Source organism: Neolamprologus brichardi, chromosome 17, assembly GCF_056152115.1.
Source record: "Neolamprologus brichardi isolate AB-2024 chromosome 17, ASM5615211v1, whole genome shotgun sequence".
Classification (NCBI taxonomy): Eukaryota; Metazoa; Chordata; class Actinopteri; order Cichliformes; family Cichlidae; genus Neolamprologus; species Neolamprologus brichardi.
In genome coordinates, this window is record NC_142120.1 from 8,884,164 (window position 1) to 8,907,364 (window position 23,201).

Genomic DNA, 23,201 nt, shown 5'->3' on the forward strand with positions numbered 1-23,201 from the left:
GGGACGATATCTTGTGTGGAGCCCCAGATCGAGGGAGATTATCAGTGGTCTTGTATGTCTTCCATTTTCTGATGATTGCTCCCACAGTTGATTTTTTCACACCAAGCTGCTTGCCTATTGTAGATTCACTCTTCCCAGTCTGGTGCAGGTCTACAATTCTTTTCCTGGTGTCCTTCGAAAGCTCTTTGGTCTTGGCCATGGTGGAGTTTGGAGTCTGACTGGTTGAGGCTGTGGACAGGTGTCTTTTATACAGATGATGAGGTCAAACAGGTGCCATTCATACAGGTAACGAGTGGGGGACAGAAAAGCTTCTTACAGAAGACGTTACAGGTCTGTGAGAGCCAGGGATTTTCCTTGTTTGAGGTGACCAAATACTTATTTTCCACCCTGATTTACGAATAAATTCTTTACAAATCCTACCATGTGAATTCATGGATTTTTTTTTCACATTCTGTGTCTCACAGTTGAAGTGTACCTCTGGTGCAAATTACTGACCTCTGTCATCATTTTAAGTGGGGGAACTTGCACAATCGGTGGCTGACTAAATACTTTTTTGCCCCACTGTATGCGCACCAGCAAACGTTAGCTAATTCTCTTAGAAGTGGAACAGGCTTTCTGAGGAACAGCAGCCTAAAATGGCAAAAAAAAAGACATCAAAGTAAGGAACAGACTCATACCATTAAAATTTTACTTTAACAATACCACAAAATGACCCTAAAACATGTTAAAACTAATATAATTCTATTTATAACATGTCTTTGCTTGTAGACTTTCTAAATGAGTGAATCTATGAAGACATTACTTCATCCAAAAAGCCTGCAATGGCAAGTCTCAGCAATCAAAGACCTTAAATATTTGTGATCACAAACACCAGATGTTGGTTAGTAGTATTAATAACTGAAGTATTCTATTTAAAATGAACAAGTAAAGCACTTTGACAGGTTTTAATGGTGAATGTTTTGAATATTTCGACAGCCATACAGATCCAAGTAAAGATCCAGTGCATCCTGTAAGGCAGGGGTGGGCGATTCATTTCCCCACTGGGCCACATGATAAACTGGAACTGTTGTGATGGGTTGCACCAGTAAGCTTATGAATACATCAAATTAATACTGAGCAGACTTAAGGTCAGTTTATTGGTGCGGTCCTCAACAACTGTCCAAGTTTCTCATGTGGCCCAATAGGACAATTAATGGGTGTGGTAAACTGTATTGTGTAATCCAGCATAGAAAGGTAAAGCTGTAAATGAAAAGTGGATATCTAATTGATTTGACACGATAAGGACACCACATGTAAATCTTTTGATATATTATACTTCAGAGGCTACATTTCAAAGATGCAAATGATAAAATACAAATGAATGATTAAACATTCTTTAAAGATCGTGCTTGTGTCCTAAAATGTACACAGATACTGACTCACACATATGGCCCCAATTGCCAGTTCCTGTAGACATACTGAAAACACATTTATGGTTGTACAATATAGCTGATTTTCTTTTCTTTTTTCCCCCTTTTTTATGAGAGCCAGTGGTTCAAGCTGAAGGGGGTCTTACGGTTTGCATTACAGCAGAACAGTTTTCCTTTGAGCCTTCTCTCTGTCCACTGACTCACTATGGAACAATATCCCGGAATCTCCACAGAAATCCCACCAAGACTCTGAATAATGACATCAGCCTCACCGTGTGCCAACAGCAGTTCTGAGTTCCTCAGTGATTTATGTTTTAAGTAGTCTGCTCAACCGAGATTTGATGCTGCAAAAATAGTTACACCGAATGCCAGCTCAGCAGTATGAAGTTTGATCCAACATTAAAGACAAAAGGAAGCTGGATTAAGTTTCCATCCCGGGAGTGAAGCAAATTACAGTAATCACAACATCACGTATCATCTTGTGCAATATTGTTGCATCTTATTCTATCATTAAAATTCAGGTAAAGATCTCTCATGGACACAAACTTTATTTTAAAAACGACTGTGCACAAAAGCTGGTTTCACCATCTGTTCAAAAACTGTCTCCGGTCGTTGTCTACAAGGTTATTGGACAAGAAAAAGCTAACAGCACACTAAATGTACAGACGACACACGTTGAGTCTGTGTGTGTGTGTTAATTAAGTTATTTAGAAGCTGTTTTCCAACAAGGAAAGCGAGGGTCGTGGTGGTGAAGGGTTTTGTAAGATTACACCAAATCCCCAAGTTGCATTTGTTGTGACTACAGTACTGCAATAAAACAGGGGTCTGGAGTCTGCATGTTGCATAAAAGTCACTTTTTCCTATGACCTGATTTGTACGTGAGCCCTGGAGCAAACAAACACAGATGGGACATGCATGCACATTGCGCGACACCCACGGTAACATTGGTTTTTCACCTGTTTTACAAAACGCAAGAGAGGAGAAGGAAATGCCCCCGGCACCCCGACTGTGCTCGGATTTGCTGTCAGCGTAGATTTTGTTTGAGTATTTCACATCCTAATAAGGTGGATGTTTATTTTCCTTCGCACAAGACTAGCATCGATATCCATAATCCGATCTTGATCACTTGCACGTAGTGTGTAATCCTTGTTTCTGCCTTGCTAAGTCCCCCGTGTTGCCTGACACAACATGCATCATCAACATCTGTTGTAGATTGTCGAACTTTACAGGAGTTACTTTGAACTGTGGTGAAAAAAAAAAATCTAACTCATAAATCCTCAGCCAGCAATTATGGTTAGGTTGATGAGAAGACATGGTGGAACAGACTTTTATAACATATGTAGTCAGCATATTTTGACACTTGAAAAGTTAGTTACATCAGAAAAATATGAACAAAGTCAAAGGAGCCCCCCACCCCAATGTAAAGCACTGACTTGCTCAACAACTAAAGAAATGTCAGCTTTATGCACAAATTCCCACAATACATGGCAATCCTGACTTATTCACCCGAGAACAGATTATTTTAGGGTCATGTTTTATTTACCCAAATATGGTGTACCTAGGGAGATTTTTTTAATACCAAAATAAACTAAATCCTGCCAGGACTGGAGAGATAACATATCCAGACTGTTGGAAGCTTTTCAGGGTTAATTTGGAAATGTGACTGTGTCAAACACGTTTATTCCAAAGCACTAGAAGATTTATTTAGATTTAACGAGGGGGTGGTTATTAAGTTATTGACATGTTTGCTTAGCAAGTAAGCTAAAAAGTGAATTTTGTTCTTTAAGGGGGTGTGGGTGCAATTATCCTTCCATTCTCCAGCTTTTTACTTATATGGGCTATGCTGTTGTCACTGATCCTTTCCCCTGTTTTGTTACATCTGTAGCAGAAAATAAATAAATGTCACAAATTGGAAAGATCTCATTTTAGCTGATGACTTTGAGGACAAAAAAACCTTTGAATAACCAACTTTCTATCAGTTGGTGGGACATCATGTGGAAATGAGTAACAGGCAAATTTGTTGCTGTATTGATGCCAGTGAAAAGTCTAGTACATATCTGAATGTAAGTATTACTGCACATTTGAAGGGGCAGCTTTTGTTTGTGTGCATTCACTAACCAACACTTACGGGCTGCTTCATGAGTTAGGCCTGTTCAACTGCATGTCATACCAGATATCTAATCAGCTCTGTCACATGGCAGCAACTCAGTGTGTTTGGATATGCTCAGGACAACCTGCTGAATTTCAAACTGAGCATCAGAATATGGAAGAAAGCTGATTTAAGTGACTTTGAATGTGGAATGGTTGTTGGTGCCAGATGCTGGTCTGAGGATTTCAAAAACTGCTGATCTACTGTCAATTACCTGCACAGTCCCCCCTAGGGTTTACAGAGAATGGTCTGGAAAAAAGGAAATAGCCACTGAGCAGCAGTTCTCTGGCAGAAAATCCCATTTGACTGCCAGAGATCAGAGGAGATTGCACAGACTACTTTGAGCTTGATAGGATGGCAATCAGCCAGGCTGTACTTTAGGACCAGCTCAGTTCTCGACATTCTGGCAGATTGTTAGCTGATGGTGTCATCTTTGGCCTTGGATCAGCAGTCACACTCTTCAATCATTCTCCTGATTTCCTCTGACACTGGTCTTCCTTGCCTACTGGATAACTCTCAAGCACTCTAGGCTCAAGGCTTCTGCTGCTCACTCTTCCTCGGCTGTTGGGAGCAAAAAGAAAAGGTAAGATACCTCACCTGCCTGCCCTCATGCTCACCGCCACACCCCATCAGTCTGAGAAAGAAAAGGAAATGTTGGACACTCATTCAGTCACACTCTCTGACACTCACCTGGAAAACCACACCACCCTTCAATGAAGTGTTGCTAATAAGAAAGAAACAGTCTATTAAGTCTGCTTTTGGGTTCTCTTTTGTATTCCTGCTGTCTGCCTGACACTCAGAAGTTCGCTGTACTCAAATGGTGTCCACAGTCACCAGATCTCAATCAAATATAGCACCTTTGAGATTTGAGAGATTAGCATTATGGTTATGTAGCCCACAAATCTACAGCATGTACATAATGCTATCATGTGAATTATGGACCAAAATATCTAAAGGAATGTTTCCAGCATTGAATCTGAAAGCAAAATTATGTCCAACCCTACTAGCAACATTTACCTAATAAAGTATATGTGTGTGTTGTCAGGGCTTTGATGTATGAATCTGCATCTCCACTGGGTGCACACATGGCATTGTGAATGCACATGACTGCATTACTATTCACAATTTATGACTTTTCTAGACAAAAAAAGAACTCACACTTAGAAGATGAGTTGGTTTTTGTTTTTTTTGTGGTGTGTGTGTGTGTGTGTGTGTGTGTGTGTGTGTGTGTGTGTGTGTGTAGCCAATAGACATATTGGACATGCCAAGTAAGTGTAAAATAAAATTCAACAAATAACAAATTTTTGAGGATTGCCAAGCCCCTAAAGAAATGAAGTCCAAGAAGGTTTCTCTTTCCTGGTGCCAGTAAACTCACAACTTTTGTAGTAATATCACATCCTTTCCTAATGGGACATCTTGAACGGATCACATACCAGCATGCACTGCTGAGACAACACATCTCAGCAGCTGTTGCGGGGAATAAGTTATAGGTCATGCCACCTCCCACAGTCCACTGTGGGAAAATATTTTAAACACAGGAGAACATGTCTGCCATCTTTCACCCTGGATATCATTATAAGGTTTTCAACACTCACCAGTTCAGGGTGTTCAGCCAACTGGCTGTTGTTCCATGGAGCCAGTTTCATTACACATGGCGATTAAGCGCTAGAGATAAAAAAGAAAAAGAAAAAAAATTAACCTGTAATTTAACGCCATCTGCAGGACATGCGCTGCAAGTGTAAAATGACTTTTGTTTTTTGTTTTCAATTCAAGTCCGTTGGGATTTTTGTGTATTAACAAAACAGGAGAAAACGGTAGATAAGTAGAAAAAAAAAACCATAGCTTGCGCATTACTCTTCAGTAAAGGTGAAATAATTCAAGGCTTTCTCCTTATATTAAGGTGGACGTATAGCGTCGTTGTTATGGTAACCACAACACACCACGAAAGTGAAAAGTCGGTGATTGGGTTTTGCTGAGATTGGCTGTGAAATTATTATTATTATTTTTTAAATTTTAAAGGCCTGCGAAGACTCCAGAAATATAACAGTAAGGAATGTGTTTCCTTGTTTATCTAACAAACACCAAAAAACCGGACACAGCAAGTAAACTGGCTAATAAGTAAGTTTCTGCATACTTTAAATGAACAACACACTTGCTGTACACTTGTGCTGTATTGTTATGTTGTATACACCTTTTTGTATCACATTAGCTCATTTTTTTTCCTATTTTTATGGCCTTCTCGTGTGCCTTAACAGAACTTAGAAGCAGAAACTAAGCTGGAGCCGCTTAGCACCAGTTATAGCCGATAAGTTGTCATAATTTGGTCTTTTTGCGTTTTTCGAAAAAGTACGCTTTCTGTGTGACGTTTACAGGTCTAATAATATACATGATCTTAAAATTTTCTGAATATGTTTAGGACAGTGCTCACGAATTACTTTGTGGGATCTACGTTTAAAAAGAATATTTATTGATTTTGATTTCCGGTGTTCTGGGAATCCATCCTACCTGAAAAAACATCCTACCCAATGTTTCTGCGCAGTGGAGGCGCATGCGCACAAAACCAACGCCGAATTAGCTTCTTTTTCTGTCACCCATCCGGAATACTTCTTAGGGTTATGGTTAGGGGTAGGGTTAGGTTTAGGTTTAGTCGCCAGCTGTCATAGGGCAAGAGGCGGGGTACACCCTGGACAGGTCGCCAGTGTGTCGCAGGGCTAACACACAGATAGACAACCATTCTCACCTACAGGCAATTTAGAATTACCAATTAACCTAACCCCGCTAATTGCATGTCTTTGAACTGTGGAAGGAAGTCGGAGTACCCGGAGAGAACTCACGCAAACACGGGGTGAAAACATATATAATCCACACAGAAAGGCCCCGGCCATATAGTGGAGTCAAACTCAGGACCTTTTTACTGTGAGACAACAGTGCTAGCCACTGCACCGCTGTGTTGCCCACTTTTAGTCTTATGTTTTATTTATTGGTAAGCAAGCATAGGGAAGGCCATTAAATGTTGAAACTGTGTGCCAGGACTTTGGTGTAACAAATATTTACATATTTTCGGATTCCTGTCCCACGCAGCCTGTAGGATACTAATGTTTGTTTAGTGTGTTTCTGTCCTAAATATTATTATGTTTTGATCCAATCACTAGTGAATCCATCCGAGGAGGAGACAGAATGCAGGCCTCAGAGTGCAGAAGTTGAAGTGGAAGAGCAAGATGAGGATAAGGGAATGGAGGAGGACACCCCTCTAGTGGCCGTTGCACCCGATGCTTCACTCCCAGAAAAGCAGCCCTCAGCCTCCATTGTGGTCTCTGCTAGTCCTGCATCCCAGTGTTTAGATGAGGTAACAAATCATGTGCATTGGTATGTTGTTATTTTGTGAATGGCATTTTTAAATTGTTTTCAGAAAGACAAACATCCCTATTTGATAGTTATAGTGGCAGATTTAACTGTCATGACTCAAAAGAAAAGAAAATAGTATCAAATATGATATAGATGCATTATTTGCACAAGGCTAATGTTCAGGACTATTATTTCCTCCATTCTTTTGCAGTTTAATTTCTGATATCAAAGCATTGCACATACATAATGTGCGTTAAAGTGTTTGTCATAAACATTAAGTGTGGAAAAAAAGTGACTATTTAGGACTTGAAGTCATCCTGTGAATGAGCACAACACTTTTATTAACTTTATCATCACAGACAGTAAACAGACAGTAAAGTCACAGTCCCACAGTTTTATCATCTTCTGCGAAGCCAATATGAAATCTGCCATTTATTTAGCAGCTTTATTGGTTCAACACCTCATAAACCCATTTGTTATGGGCATGCAGCACCTCATCCTGCCTTTTTTACAAGCCTCATTAAGCCTCGGACACTAGACGGCAGACACTTTCAAAGACACTCATGCGAAACTTGTACACATTTTTTGTATACATTCGTTTGAAAGGCAATGCCAGGACACAAGTGGAGCAGGCATGAAAAGGATTTTAAACCGACCGAACACTGAAATGTGCAACACAGCCATGGAATATTAATTTCATTTTTTCCCCCAATATAAAAATTGCATATCTATTGGCACAACAGCTGAATATGAATGATAGAAAAGATCAATCTGATACACACAAAGAATTCCAATTTTACACAGATATTTACTATGAATGATCACAATTATGCCTAGTCCTTGTCATTACTCAAATGTCATCAATCATTAGACTCTGTACTGCATGACCATTGTATCATATAAAAGCTATCATACCTCTCAAAGTAAAATAAATACTGTACACATCCTCATAGTCAAGCATTTCTTTCCCCAATCCTTCCCATTTACAGTGTGTATAAAATGAAATAAATGGTGCTATACAGTTTCCTAACATTAGATAGCAGTATTGTACAAGAAGAGGATTTTACAGATTATGGCATAGAGAAGTGTGCAGTAATTCGGTGCATCCAAAGCTTGGAAACACTTTTTTTTCCCTCACTGCAATGTCCTGCTTCGTGGCTGCTCTCAAGAAGAATCTAGTAAAACATCAATAATGCAGAATGCACACACATACATGACTGAATAGAAATTTATTGGATGCTGCGTATTTATACTGGGATGTCTTCTGTGGTATGGGGTAATGATATATCGGCAAGCTGCCCGAGAGCAGTGAGATAAATGCCAGAGAAGGGCCAAGTAAAGCTATGCATTTATTACTGACTGTAATTTTTCTAACAGTTTGACTCTCCAGCTTGAAGTCTTTCGTAACGATTATCGGACCCACTCAAAACTGTATCATCAGCTCTCGTATACCTCACTTGGGTGGCTGCTGTTAATTACAAAATCATTTACAGCAGAGAAAGTGATAGCTCATTAGTTTTTACTACTAGTATGTGCTGTGCTGTGTTTCTATGCTGGGTTTATGGCAGGAGGCAGCAGGACAGAAAGAGAAAAAAAATGTCAAAGACCAGTGAAAAAATCGTTTCTGGTAACCCTCAATTTAATGTTATGGCCCACGTAGGAGGCTCGCCTACACTGCATGGGAGGTTTTTTTAAAAAAAAAAAAAAAAAATTTATTAGTCCATCATTGTTCATAGTCCATTGTTCTTTATTATCATCATTTTAATCCAACATTTTGAAGGCCACACTCACTAGAGTGGAAAAGTAATAGCACACTTAAATTTTTTGCAATTATTGTTATCATTAATGCACCAAACTACTTATAGTCCTATCAGTGCACACGTATGCATGTGTAAATGTGTAAATGCATGACTACTAGTGAGTGTATGTGTGTATGAGTCCTTATGTACTTGCTCTTCCATTTTCTTTGTCTTTGCCTGCATGACTGCACTCACCAATATTTACCTGTCCTTTTAAGGACCATAGTTCTTGGGCCGTATCATCATTTTGACAGTTTTAAAGGCCTGCCTGTAGTTGGTGGGGTAGTACTCGGTCGACATGTTGTGCCACGTTCCCCAGAAGATCCCGTTCCTGACTCCCTTGTATCTCTTGTGATAGTACTTCCCGTTGAGGTTGGCAGACATGCAGGCGTCAAACCACCAGCCGGAGCTGTAGTAGCCGCCGCAGTTCCCAGAGGGGTACATGTCGTTGTCGCGGTCGGGTGTGGAGAAGAACTTCTGGTCGTGGTTGAAGTGCTTGTTGAAACTGAGGGCGTTCCCAGCCGTCCCGCTGTAATGAGACATTGATATATATAAGGTGTGCTGTTCCAGTTTAAGGTGTTCTAGCAGCAACTGCGAATGAGAAATATTGCATGTGCAGAAGTGAACCCTGTACCTGTATCCACTGACAGACAGACGGTAGCGTAGGTACTCATTGGCCACATAGAACTGATCATACTTTGCATACTCCCGGACACCCTCAAAGTCCTCTAGCTCGATACGCAGAATCATATCTTTTGCTTTTGTCAGCAAATGGATATGGTCATTGCCCAGCCAGAACTCACCTCTGCAGGATAGAAAGGAACAAAATGAGGCATGCTGATATATATATAAAGCTCACATACTGGGTTAGAATTTCAATAGGTTTTTTTTTTTTTAAGCAAAATGCATGTGTACTCCAATAGAGGAAAACAGTACAGGAGGAGAGGAGACATTCTTTTAGTGGGAGTTTAATGCTGGATATTCAGACATGCTTAGAAGGTTGTTTTGAATAATTTGTTTTATATCTGCAACTTTATGATCAGTTGAAATGGGGTCAGATCATCTACTGTGGTCATCATTTCCCTAAGGCCTAGTCCACATGTAACTTGAGTCTTCTTTTGAAAATGGTGCCTTTTCTCCTTCATTTGCTAAGTAAATAAGTCTGCACAAAAAGATAAAAATGAAATGAATGGGGTTTAAGAGCATGCCAAACCAACGGGCAGTATTACCCTGACCTCAAAGCCATAAACTCTTGTTGGCCTTATGTCACGAGCCAGAAATGTTGCTTTTGTACTTGTGATCATTCACTACTCTCTACTCCCTGTATAAAGAGTTTTATGTAGAAAGCTAAATAGCGAGCCCAATAACAAAATGGAAAAATGGCTTCTGATAATATTTGCCTCATTTTCTCTGTCTCGTTACATCAACGCTGTGACACAGTTAGAGCAGAATAGATCAACATCGGTTAGATAAGTGACTAATAACGTGCATATTTCTGATAAGTGCGTTGAACAGAGTGTAATTCCTCAAGTTGATGAATCTAAATACTTTGTGGCAGTTTATTTAGTGTTCCGCTTTCTTTTGTTTCTTTACTCTGTCTTTTTTACTTCAACACAGTGCATGATGGAATGCAGCACTTGGGTTTTCCACTTTGAATACTTTGGGTATAACAGTCCTTCCTGTACATACAACAGCACTACAAATATGGCAGACTCACAGTGTTATCATGTGGACCAAAGACCAAAACACACAGAAAAAGTTCTGATCTTTTTTAAATATCTCTATACTTCCCCTTAGTTTTATGCATGATAATCAATCACTGATAATGAAAACAGGTGTTGAACAAACAGTGATATAGAGAACAGTTGTGCATCATTAGCTCCTAAGTACTGAGGGATTAGACTCTCTCAGGTTTTGGTGAAAGTATTCTGTAGCACATGACATTAAATGAGCTCTAATTCACTGGTAAAACAACAGTATAGATGAACAATTTCCTACTAGCAAGACAAAAAATAAATACATTGAACAAACTGCTTGTTTTTGTGTATTCTTTCAAACTGTATAGCTTGCAGCTAGTTAGACGAGCATGTGGTAGGCTCTAGTGTAATGAGGGTCCAGAAAATAGTTGAGTTACACTACTTAAAGCAGTAGTGTGTAGTGCTGACTTAAAACAATGCATGCTAATTAAAAAAGTTGTCCAACCTTGGCGGGACCTGCTTAATGTCACTGTGTCACATGACATTAAAAAGAGTTTTCAGTGTCAGTCGTTGCATTTGCAACCAGATACATTATGTAAGGAGTTTGGTTGCAAGCCGGCAGCGTAAACTTTGAAGCTTCTCTGTGAACAAAGAACCTTGCTCTCACTGGCTTAAGGCTTCACTGATACACATGATGCGTGGCACATTTTGTTATTCTAAGAATGTCTTTCAAAAGGGGATGTTTGTGTTTCTTTTATCTGTTGCTTCTGACAGCTAATGCTCTTTCTATGGGAAAAGTGTATGGATTAAGCCTTTTATTGGCTTTTTAAAAGGTTTATACACATTCAGATTCAGACTGTAAACAATAACTGGACAGATTCCTGTACTAAGAAGCAGTTTTTGGGCTTAACGTCTGGTAACTTCGAGTTTAGCCCTGTGTTTTCAGTATTACAAAAGCAGTTTGTCTTACTATCACCATGGTAACTTGTGCTGCAGACCTAACCTGCTCCACAACAGGTTATGGTCAAGATAAGAGGTCCACATGTATGAAATCACCATCTACTGACCAATCAGTTCTTTGGAAAATAGGATCACCATTCCTGGAGGATCGCTTAGACCTTGGTGCACAGATAGTAAGAGGGCCTAAAGGTTTTTCAAAAGGACCTAGGCATCTAGGATCTTTTTCTTTACTCGATGAACCTCAGTAATAAATCTAGATTCTTAAAAGCAACGTTGTTCCTTCACTTTCTTTTACCTTCGCTGCAGGCCATTTTAAAACCATTTTATTGTTCTATTAGCCTTAATATATTGTTGGGGAACATGGCTCTCAGACATCTAGGCCTCCAGGTGAAAGAATAAGGCAACCACTGTAGTAGATACACATCTAAACACTAATTTGAGTGAATGCGTTCATATATTGGAAAGCTCTGGGTTTACTTATCCAGTTCATAACCACCGTTGCGTGACTGCTTAAGCTGATTGCTGATGTTTGAATAAGTGAAGCAAGATAAGGAAAAGATATCCTGAATATGCTGAGCATGCTTTGTCTTACAGACCCCAGGAGGGCTTTACCTGCCTATACGTTATCCTGATATCCGGTACAGCAGAAGCCATTGGCTGTTTCCTCTAGGAGCTAAATTATCAGAGGAATGCCCAATTGTAGAGGAGGAGGGGTAAAGAAAATAACTAACCTGAGGTTCCCAAAGCCTTTTTTATACTCAGCCCAGGTGCGGTTGAAGCTGACGGACCCATTGAGGCGTTGCTGTATCACAGTCCAGCCACCTCCGAAGGACTCCATGTCACAGAATACCTCAAACGTCCCATTGCGAGCGTCAGGTGTCACACGATATATACCGTTCCTCCTCACTTCCAGCACATTGTAGTCTGAACAGTCCCGAGGGGCTAAGATGACTGCATGGGTGGCAGAGAGAAAGAGAGAAGGGAGAGTAGTTATAAGCAGATGTTACTGGATGATATTCAGTAATATTTTCACTTTGGTCTGGCATTGTTCCCTGAGACAGTAATAGAAACAGGCCCTGAGGCTGAGGAAGGCTGGAGAAAAGAAAATGAGATAGGTTAGTAGGAAATCCAGTGTGGAATTTCTCATCCCTACTTTCATTTAAGAGGAATGCATTCAAACACAAAAACACCACTTCACCACATTCTTTTTGCCTGTCAGACGTCTTCCCGTAACCAATAACATTAAAAACAAGCTGATTGTGAAATATGTATTTCACAATATATCCATGCTTATCTGAAATATAGTATTTAGAACCATTGAAGAAACAGCCTCTGCCAGGGGATAAATTCCTTTTATCTCCCCACGTGCTACAACACAAGTCCATTTTGTATACCTTCAATGGATTCTGAGCACTTTTTTTTTACCTGGCCACTTATTCGTCTACCTATTCCTCCCATCCCTTGTGTCGCATTGCAGGCTACCAAATCAATCCAAAACCAAGGTCCAAAGACTCCTGTCAGTTAGGATTTTGGAAGTGAATGGAACAGTCTTGTTAAAACGTGGGAAAGTGTAAAACTGGATTAGAGAGCCATACCCCCTCCATGCACACTGGCACCTTGGGTCTAAATTGTCCTGACACTGGGCAGGCAGCATGTTGGACTCCTTTTGAGTGTTAGATGCGCTCCATTGATGATACAGTGTTCTCATAGTCCTTAATCTCTCTAGAGGTGCAGTAGATTATAATAGTGCTGGGGTAGGCGGTGCTCATACCCCAGCAGTAGTACTGGTATAGGAAGGAAAACAGGTGTAGGGAGTGAATAGTGTTTGTAGAGTGAAAAATGCATGTTGCTGTGGATAGTTGTATTTCTATTTTAAAAGGAACTGAACTAGCAGATGGAGCACAAACATTTATTTTTCTCACTAAATAAGTTTTCTGACAACATTACACTTGAATGCTTCAAGTGCAAAATAGCTGCAGATGGTAAATCACTCCATATGGCAGTCGATCGCAAGGTTGAAATGTATCCTTGTCACCTTAACAGCTCGGTCGGCATTTGGCAACAAAAGAATTGACCCGTAAATTCTTTCAGTGTCACACTCACTTTCAGCGTCTGACTGCAGCGTCGCCACTTTACATCTTCTTTTCTATTTGTCCCCATCTATCTGACTGGGCAGTCAGTGTCCCGAGACAGACAAGAGTGATCTTCATCTCAGTACGTCTGGCAATGTGCCTGACCTAAATAACTCTAATATCAGCCACTTACTCGTTCCTGAAAAACTCTTGGCTGATGGGCTGTCTATGTGACTGTTGAGGGAAATTAATAGCTAATTGGTCTGGGAAAAGGAAAGTGATATGTGTCATTTCTGAAAATGATCCCAAAACAGTGTATGTTTACAGTAAAAGGACAAAGCCCGCTAGGGGATGTACTCATTTCTGAGTTGTTGTTTGTGGACAGCAGAGAAACAGCGTGAGGTAAAAGCCTGACTGGTACCCACATTACTATCCTAACCTTGACAACGAAGGCCCTGTAAACTCATCGAAGCAGCAATTTTAGCCTATGTCATGACTTTTCCCCGCAAATCGCACAGCAGTCAGAAGTCAGACAAAGCACTGGAACATGACTCATATGTTGTTTTGCTCTGAGGGGAAAGTTCGAACAATTTTACCACAGCAAAGTTTCCCCATTCTTCTTCTTTCTTACTCACTTGTTTGACTGGCAAGTCGACTGACATAGGCTGATGAGTCCCACGCCATATTGACTGACATGCTTTTTATAGATGACATTTTGACAGACTGATTTGACTCTTGGCGCTTTGCCTGTTTGACTTCAGACCACACAAGTGATTCTCATAAAAGGAAGACAATTATTATCAAGAAGTAGGCCTCATGTCAACTGAGGAAATGTGTATCGAAAGCGATAGCATACTACTGCTTATACTACTTCAGTTTTGATGGAAAGAAACTAAAAAAAAACGTGCTTCCCTTATGAAGTTGCCCGACACCAAATTTCCAAACGAGCAGTTCTTGATGGAGGACTGAACATCTATTCTCATTTTGTATGATTGAGTTAATGTAGCTGAACAGGGACATGAATTTCTATGCTTCCTGCAGGAGTGAAAGTGAAGATCAGTGCTCGTTGCAAAAATGGAAATTGGCAAAATGAGCGAAAATGAACGCTTAGAGCACTTTGAGTGATAACAGCATCTTGACAAATGTAGTTTTACTCCCTATTAATGGTGAAATTGCAATTCTACATTGGGTTAAATGATGGTTACGGTCCTCACAAAGTTGGCATTTTTTAAAATTTGTCAGTGTAGTTTGTGTAAAAGGCCTACAGCGATTTTTTAACCTGCCAGAAATGCCTTATGTAGCTTTAGTTAAAATGCTAGATAGTTTATTTTTTGCTTCACTTAACACTTTTGACATTGTGGTAAATAACCAGGAAACTCTTATCAGTGAAAGTCTGTTTTACTCGGCCCATTAGGAGCTGGCAGATGAACATGATCAGCATCTGGTTCTAAAGTTTTAAGACAAGAAAAATTCTAAAAGATGTTCATTTAGCAACTTTTGGAGTAACTTTTTATCGCGATGTCTAATTTGAGTGATCTTGTGAAACACCCTAACACAACGTATTGGTCGCTTTCCTCGGTAACAGCAGCTGTTTCTTTTCTGCTACATTTGGATGGAATTCAAACACCATTAGGCACAGTTTCCTGAGCTGAAGTCGAATGCTTATCCAGTTCTTGACCTGAACAAAGCAGATAGATGTACAAAGACAAGTGCTACTGACCCTGGGTGCCATCCGTGACTACTGTAGTGTCAGGAAAGCCGCCTTCATTATTACTTGTGGTATTGGCAAGAGATAATGAGCGCTTGTCTTTTTATGCAGTAATGAGCATCCAAGAGCATGACCTCCAGAAGGAGGCAGGGAGGGAAGCAGAGAGAAGGGACTAGGAAAGAGAATTAAAGAGGGGGAGACAGTAAGAGGTAGGGCAATAGAAAAAGAAATATGAAATAGAGGAAAAATGAGGAGAGGGTATAGATGCTTTGAGGATAAATGCATAAGGGAGGGGGGAAATGATCAGGTTTGAAGGAGAAAGAAGCAAGTTGGAGAAGCAAACAGAAGAGAAAGGGATGGGATTCCCTTCACACCACTGTTCCAGCTAATCTGCTTAGAAATAAGCTCACATCTGTTTTCTACATAAAAGCCCCAATATAGTGTAACATTCATACTGAAGTACTGGATAGTATTTGCTTTCTGAAAGTGCCCTGCATTTCTACTGTGCTCGCATCCAAAATAGCTTTTGCATCAATGTAAAGTGGGGTATTTTTTTTGCTTAGCTAGTCTGCAACCCCCACTGTTTCTAGATACAATATCGCAGGCTTGTTTAAACGGTCATAAAACTTCCAAGCAGGGAAGCACTGATTAATCTGCAAAAATATCGATATCAGCTAGTGTTGGTTTGTTGGCTGATATCTCCAAGTACAACAGCATCTACTGGTGTCAGTGATATTCATCTATTTTGCTCGAATCAATTTCATGCTGGCTAATTGTTCAAAGATAGCGTGATGCTGTTACACTTTAAAGCATTTCACTGACGATCTGTATCGGCCCAGAGTTTCACTATGTGTGCATTCCTACTTTCAAGTGCGGGTCTTTTTCTGCCTTCCCTTTTTGAGTTTGTGCGTATGGAGAGTAGTGAGGGGTCACTTCGGTTAGTTATGTAAGAGTTAAAGTGAATTCTCGCTTTGAACCAAGTTCTATTGCTTCACTCCAGTGCAGTATGTGCTCAACTTAAAGCTATTTCACTCTGTCCATTTGTGCACTGGCTACTCTGAACCAGCCACTCCACTCCAGTAATGTAATGAATACAGTAACCTTTTGGTACGCATTAAGATGATGGAAAATTGCATTTCTCAAATCGAGACTACACCTAAACATATAATATTCTTCATATCAGTAATGGAGGAGACATGTTGCAACAGACCAGTGAGTGTGGTTGACAAGGACACTGGCAACATAGAAGATTTCACTTTTCATTTCCCAGGAAGAAAGGTCTTGTTGGGTGAAAGTAAACACCCTTACTCTGATTATTTTTGAAGTTGATTATAATGTCCACTCAGGAATGATTGAATACAGCCTATGCCAGAAAATATATCCCCCTGCAACCCTGAACTGCTAAACTTATTTAACCAACCAGTTTTATTACAATAATAACATTTTTTTAAGGAAATAAAAAATTTAAAAGTGCACTCTTGATCATGCTCAGAAGGATTACAAAAATGTGAGAAGAACAGAAGAGAAAAGGGGGGGCGAAACATGAAATGGCAAAGATATAACAGAATAAAACATAACAGAAAAACTCATTCTCTTTTAACTGAAAGCCCTTGTCACTGGGAAGATGGAGAGGGCAGATCACAAGATCAGACGAAAAATAACAGGACCAAAGGAATGGAGGGTTAAGTATAACAATGTAGAGAACATTATTATTATTAATTATCTTAATAAAAGCACGCTTACACTGAGGGCCAGTCTGGGCTGGACATTCGGTGGTACAGCTGGAGCTGAGCTTGTTGACCACTCCGGTGATGTTCTCCACCCGCCTGTCCACTATAGCCTGCACATTCTCCATGTTAAGGAGGTTGATTCCCTCCAGTCGACCCTGCAGAGCTGAGATTTGGTTCCTGGCATTGCGCAGGCTGGCTGACATCCTATTCAGCTTCACCTGAGAAAGGCCAGAGCAAGCGTGAAGGAAATTATTTTTGGCACGCACTACAAAGCAGGCAGATTACCGAAGTCACCAGCCTCCTTCATTGTTTCACCAGCCAATTTGAATTTTAGAATGGAAACAAAGTCTGCGTTACGATAGGCTGTCTGCCAAAGTGGCTGTGGGAGTCAATAAGCTTACCAGACGGCAGAAATTTACTGTCACTGGGCTGGTGTCTAACTCCGATTTTCCCACCCTGCTTATTGTACCAGAAATTTTCCCTGGCGGAGTGGCGCCAGGTAGGACTTTGCGTGTCTTTTAACATCTGGTCAGTTTGCATTCCAGCTGGGCGCATCTGACTGGAAGCATGAAGCGCGCTTCATATCAGCGTCCCCTAACACTTTCACAAAGCTGCTAAAGATCTGGCTTTCTGACAATCTGCAGGGTTTTAATGGAACAGAGGAAACAGAGGAAATGGTGCAGTGCTACTATTTCACATGTTGTACACACCTCTGTGCTCTACAGATGTAGCAGAAAATGCACACTGGATTGAACTATACCAAAACAATTTTAGATCAAGGTGAAAAAATGATCAATTTGAGCTCAACCAAGTGTATTTGTAAGGTAAATGATTTATTCCTTGGTTCAGTCCTATATCTTTTCCTGTAAGTGTAATAACTTTGCCTCTTACCTGCATCTCCTGCATGTTTTGGCTCGGAGCAGGTTTCCCAAAAATTGAACCCGGTCTTGCGGCATCCACAGTAGCTCCAGGAACCATCCCATCTCCCCTGTCCTCTTGGCTGGATCCACCTTGCACCTCCTGCCCCGTCACTTTTTCCCCGGCATCCCCCTGAATCGGGATCTGGTCTGCCTGCTGGTGTCCAAAAACTCCGTTGCCCCGTGCCCCACGGCACTCCTGGCACCCGCTTTTCAGTTTGTTCACTACCTCCTTCAGGCTCTGCAGCTCCTTCATCGTCTTCTCCAGCAGCCTGAACTGCTTGGGCAGCTGGATGGTGAGGGGAGGCAGAGTGATCTGGTAAGGGCAGTCCTCCCCGTCCTCTGCCCCAGAGCTCCCACACTGGCCCATAGGTCTAAGTTTGACAGGGCAAGAAGTGGGAGTACCAGACTCAAATCCCAAATGGTAGGATCCTCTAGAGTCCCATCGCTGGTGAGAGTTACCAGGAAAGTCTGCTGCCTGGCTGATTCTGAGCAATAAGGTGCCTGTAAGCAGGAGACCAGCACAAACGCAAAGTCCAATTGTCCTCATTCTTCTGTGAGATTTTTAAATAAGTGTGTGTAAAGAGAAAGCGTCTGTGTCTGCCTCTGATGTGAACTTGGAGTGTATAGTAGTGTTTTTGTATGTGTGTGCATGTGTGTGTGCCTGCAGATGTCCTGTGTAAGTGTGTGGATGTGTGTCCAGTATCTTATTTGGTGTAAGAGAGTGTGTGCATGTGTATGAGTGCAGTCTGCAGGAGGGAAAGAGCGCAGGGGAACTGCCGCTGCCTCAGATAGCTGTGTCATTAATATCAGGACAAGTGAGGGAGGGAGGAAGGGAGGGAGAGAGAGAGAGGTAGAGAAAGGGATGTGAGAGAGGGAATGTGCTGATTTTCAGAGGATGGGAGGGGCAGCACTATTGCGTAATGCAAAACACCATATCAACAGCACTGTAAAAAAAAAAGAAAGATTGGTGGTGGTTGGTAGATAGAGAAAGAGGCAGAGTCCTTTGCCTGCAGTCCATGCATGCTGCCATCCTGCCATATTCTCAAGTCAGCTCATTTCCCCGAAGAGCAGAATGACTCAGTCCACAGGAACTATTCACTCACTACTCTTTTTTTTAATGCTGTTTTTTCCCCACAGTTTTTAACATTTAAAGACCCCTCGTTGACCTGGTTCAGATTCCAAAGCCTTACTGAAAACACTTGATAACATCCACTGCGCTAAAGTCTCTCAATTGTCTCCGGATGTGCTCAATTCCTGTGTATATATGGTTTAGTACCAGAGAAAAGGTTTGTTTCAGTTTGTTTAAGCTGGCAATTTCTTTCATCTACTGAGCCTGCTTGGGATCTTGCAAATTGAGCATAACATTCATTAGGGACTTTTATAAAATGAGTTTCACCTGAATGCTGAGATTTTCTGAATATTGAGTGTGTACTGATACGCTGTCGTGATAAGATTTAATTTTTGCACTGTAATACACTTGCAGACTACAAACCTACATTAAAATGAAGAAAAACATTTCAGTTCAAATAAGACGTGGCACTAGAGAGCTTCTATAACCATATCTTAAAGGTGCCCTTTGGATTGTCCTTGGACACAAATTCAAATACATATTCATATTTAGCATTTCTTACTAAAGCCAATTGTTTGTACTTGTCCTGAGTGCTTGTTCGATGACTGGATAGCTGCAGGTCCCCCTGCCTACACAATGTTCAAAGTCGGACAGCGCGCTTTGTTTAAACTTGTTTTTCATTGTTGCACAACTATTTCTATAATTTTCCCCAGTACTCTGTTTCCACCTTTCTACCGGTTATTTATTTATTCTTTTGGTGTTCAGTTGCTGGTGATTATGAGTCTGGAGCATTTCTGACACAGTGCTTTCATGTGTCATGTCAGGAAATGTTTGGAACGGCTGTTCAATTCTTTTTCTCTAGTGTGGCGAAAATATGGTAATGAAAAGCATGTTTTATGTAACAGCAGGCACGTTACACTTGCAACACTTTACTAAGAACAAAACAGCTTTTTTTAACTGAAGTAGCTTCACTTCCAGTCAGGGTGAATGTGATTAACTGAAGGTGCTCTTTATCTGACCCACTTAATGATTCATCAGGAAGAAGGTCTAGTTTTTCAATGAAGGAAAACAGAAATGTTATAAATACAAAATCAGGAATTTGCAAGGCTTACGGTTAATGAACAATGCCTTGGCTGGCACTTCAGCAATATGTTTAGGCATTTATGTTCTCATTGAAAACTTTACCTTGTCTCCTGTAGTGGTGGTGATCACAGAATAACTTAAGATACACTCCTACCATAATACATCCCTATGATAATGATGGTGTCGCAATACAGTGATTCAGTAGAAATGGTCATTTTCATTGTCATTTTATTATTCCGTTTTGTGTACAGGGTGGGCCATTTATACGGATACACCATAATAAAATGGGAATGGTTGGTGATATTAAAGTCCTGTTTGTGGCACATTAGTATATGTGAGGGGGCAAACTCCTCAAGATGGGTGGTGACCATGGTGGCCATTTAGAAGTCGGCCATCTTGGATACAACTTTTGTTTTTTCAATAGGAAGAGGGCCATGTGACACATCAAACTTATTGGTAATGTCACAAGAAAAACAATGGTGTGCTTGGTTTCAACGTAACTTTATTCTTTCATGAGTTATTTACAAGTTTCTGACCACTTATAAAATGTGTTCAGTGTGCTGCCCATTGTGTTGGATTGTCAATGCAACCCTGTCCATGGTAACAGGTCGCTGTTACCATGGACCACAAGTCCATGGTAACAGCGTTGGATCGCTTAGTGAGGGCGAAACTTTAGAAACTTTGATACGATGACTGCACACAATTCAATTGTATTTATATAGCACCAAATCACAAGAGCAGTCGCACTAATTTATGACATTACCAAATTATCATCTACAGAGGAGACCAAACTTTTTTATTAGACACAATCATAGTTTATTCGTTTTTGTTTATTATTATTTATCTGGTGAAGCAGACAACAGCTAGCTATCGGGCTAACAAAGCTTGCATTTGTGTGAAACACCATTAGCTTGCATGCCCAGTGCATAATTCAGCAGTGTCAAAGCAGAAATTAGATTTAAGAGTTAGGTTTTATATTCCTGACAGCTGAAGAAAGCGAGTGAACTGCTATCCGTGGAGGTTTGGTGTGTTGAGTTGTATTGGGCTGTCACTTGCACTCACTAGTGAAGAATTGGACCATGTCAATAACTAGGTTATACTTTACTAGACACACACAACACTATATTATAAACTCTTTATATAAGGATTTCACTAGAGAAAACGAATTTGAAGTTCACCTCCAAAACCGAATCCCTCAAAACAGCGGTCTGTCACTCTATTACAATAAATGTACAGGATGGAGCTGAATGAATCTAACCAAACTGCAGACATCCATGAGCTTTCACATGGTTTTTGTGTTTCAAAACTGCTATGAAGTCGCCAATAATGGATTTATGAATGGGTCTATATTGTTTATTTAAATATGTAAACAGATCATGACGCCTTTCTTAATCAGCAAATGAACAATACACTTGCTTTTGTATGTAATGAAAAAGTGGCGCTGTGGTTATTTTCAGTGGTTTTTGTATGGTCATAATTAATATTGCAGTCATACTTCATCACAAACATTACTCATGAATGAGTCTCCCTCCTGGAGCATCTTATAGAAATTATTAAGCAATGAAAGGCATTAGCATGAACTCTGTAGGGCTCATAGTGACTACATGAGGCTGGATGCTTGGAGGCTTCTTTTTGTGGGTTCATGAACTTGGCACTGATTGTTTGTTTCTGGGACATAGCTATGGTTTCAATTTCTTATGTGATTCATAACCACAAAATGTGCAGTTGTTTTTGTCTTACTCATTCTGGAGCATTTTTTGCCTCGTTACATGTCTTATTTCTGCAGAAGTGATGTCACGTTTCTACAGAATAAGTTTAAAACCTGGCACTCCAGGAAGGAAAATGTTCCTGAACAAAACATCTCCTGACAAAGAGATCCAGCTTGGCCGTAGGCTCCACTCCAGTTCAGTCAGTCGATATGAGGAGATGACGGTAGAAATAGAAAGCAAGAGATCATGCCGTGGAATTCATGGCTTTGCCTCGTAGCTATTGTCATTATTTTTCTCCCTGAGGGTGCAGAGTATTAAAGTGTCTTTTTGTTACACACTCCACATACCTGCTGCACTACACACTCATATTCCTGGAACATTTTACTGCTGTTCTGCAGCACAGATCACATGCTCGCTTATGTGTGCAGAGGTTGGGGGAAAGATGGACAGCCACTGGATGTGCATCCACGTGCCTGAGTAAATATCTTCCAGTAATTGTCTCTACCTCACTTCAGAGATGCTTTGCCACATGTGAGCCTCATGCACCCACCCCCTAAAAGCCTCCAGTACCCTCCGCTGCTCAAGATAAGTCTTGGCACCAGAATCAGAGAGTCTGCCTGGAAGCGCTTCAGGCTGCTTCTCTCAGATAAATGCCCAGTTTACAGCCAGGATGTTTGTTCCATCACTGGTGTCATCTGTGCTGCTGACAACACAAATGGCTGTGTAGAATTTAGCGTCAGATCCTTTTTTTAAAGTAAATTAGTTTCAATTTCACAATTAAGTCATTATTAAAGAGTAGTTCAAGACGTATTTTGGGATGATCCACCTGCCACAGTTCTAGTTACACTGATATGACCTTGGGACTGACCCCTCCCCCTTCCAAAAAACCAGAAAAACCAGAAAAAAACAACATTGTAATAAATCATATTAACCAGAGAGTCCTAATCTAAATCATTCACAACATTCATATCTTTGTCCTTTCGGACCTTGGAACGTGGTTGGGTACTTCAAGCAATTTTGACAATAGCCAGATAAACAATTTAATAGGATGAATCTGAAAACATAATCGCCTATCCCTAATGTTTGTAGTCGAGGTGAGATATCAGCCCACGTGCGTGTATATATATGATCAGAACGTTTGTGTGTGTTCATTGCCGTTAGATTACTTGCTACACAGTCCGACCTGAGATATCCTCAGTTCTGCAGCTCTTAGATACAGACAAGGCTATCCCTCATTACTCCCTCCTCTCCACCAACCTGGCTCTAAAGATAAGCCCGGAACAACACCTGTCCTCTGTTTCTATCACCGTTACACACACACACACAACTCCCTTTGCGGGGAGAGAAATTTCACAACTCTTGCAGATTATTTCCCTTTCGCAGTGCTCTTGACCTGATATCTTCGTCTGCGCTGTGTTTTGTTTTGCTGGTTTCCAAAGTTTCACAGCTGTATATATATATTTTTTTATCTCAAACCTTTATTAATCATTCAAGGATTGATTGTCTTCAATTGCTTGTAGTTATCATCATATATGGGCCATTTTCAGTGAA

General features: G+C 40.6%; 2 protein-coding genes across 3 annotated transcripts in view; one reads left to right on the forward strand and one right to left on the reverse strand.

Moving 5' to 3' along the window:
- Positions 1-5,583: 5,583 nt before the first annotated feature.
- Positions 5,584-23,201, forward strand: part of ccdc146 (coiled-coil domain containing 146) — a 52,521-nt gene continuing 34,903 nt past the window's right edge. Inside the window, exons 1-2 of one of the 2 annotated variants that reach the window (XM_087830507.1) lie at positions 5,584-5,676; positions 6,711-6,904. In XM_087830507.1, the coding sequence (XP_087686633.1) occupies position 5,676; positions 6,711-6,904 (195 nt within the window). In that variant the 5' untranslated portion in view covers positions 5,584-5,675. Of the gene's footprint in view, positions 5,677-6,710; positions 6,905-23,201 lie in introns of those variants that run through there. The other variant, XM_087830508.1, reaches the window with a different exon arrangement.
- On the reverse strand, positions 7,224-18,562 carry fgl2a (fibrinogen-like 2a). Its single transcript, XM_006780641.2, has 5 exons — positions 17,761-18,562; positions 16,883-17,087; positions 12,091-12,310; positions 9,337-9,507; positions 7,224-9,231 (listed from the first exon to the last, which is right to left on the reverse strand). Exons 1-5 carry the CDS (start codon positions 18,334-18,336, stop codon positions 8,916-8,918), a joined length of 1,488 nt encoding a protein of 495 aa, XP_006780704.2. The 5' UTR covers positions 18,337-18,562; the 3' UTR covers positions 7,224-8,915.

Excerpts from the sequence above, each read along its gene's own strand:
- fgl2a (XM_006780641.2), bottom strand. The coding sequence starts at position 18,336 with ATGAGGACAATTGGACTTTGCGTTTGTGCTGGTCTCCTGCTTACAGGC. Across the intron at positions 12,311-16,882 it reads AGCCCAGACTGGCCCTCAGT|TCATCTTAGCCCCTCGGGAC; the intron begins GTAAGCGTGCTT and ends CCACCCATGCAG. Across the intron at positions 9,232-9,336 it reads CTGTCTGTCAGTGGATACAG|CGGGACGGCTGGGAACGCCC; the intron begins GTACAGGGTTCA and ends GTCTCATTACAG.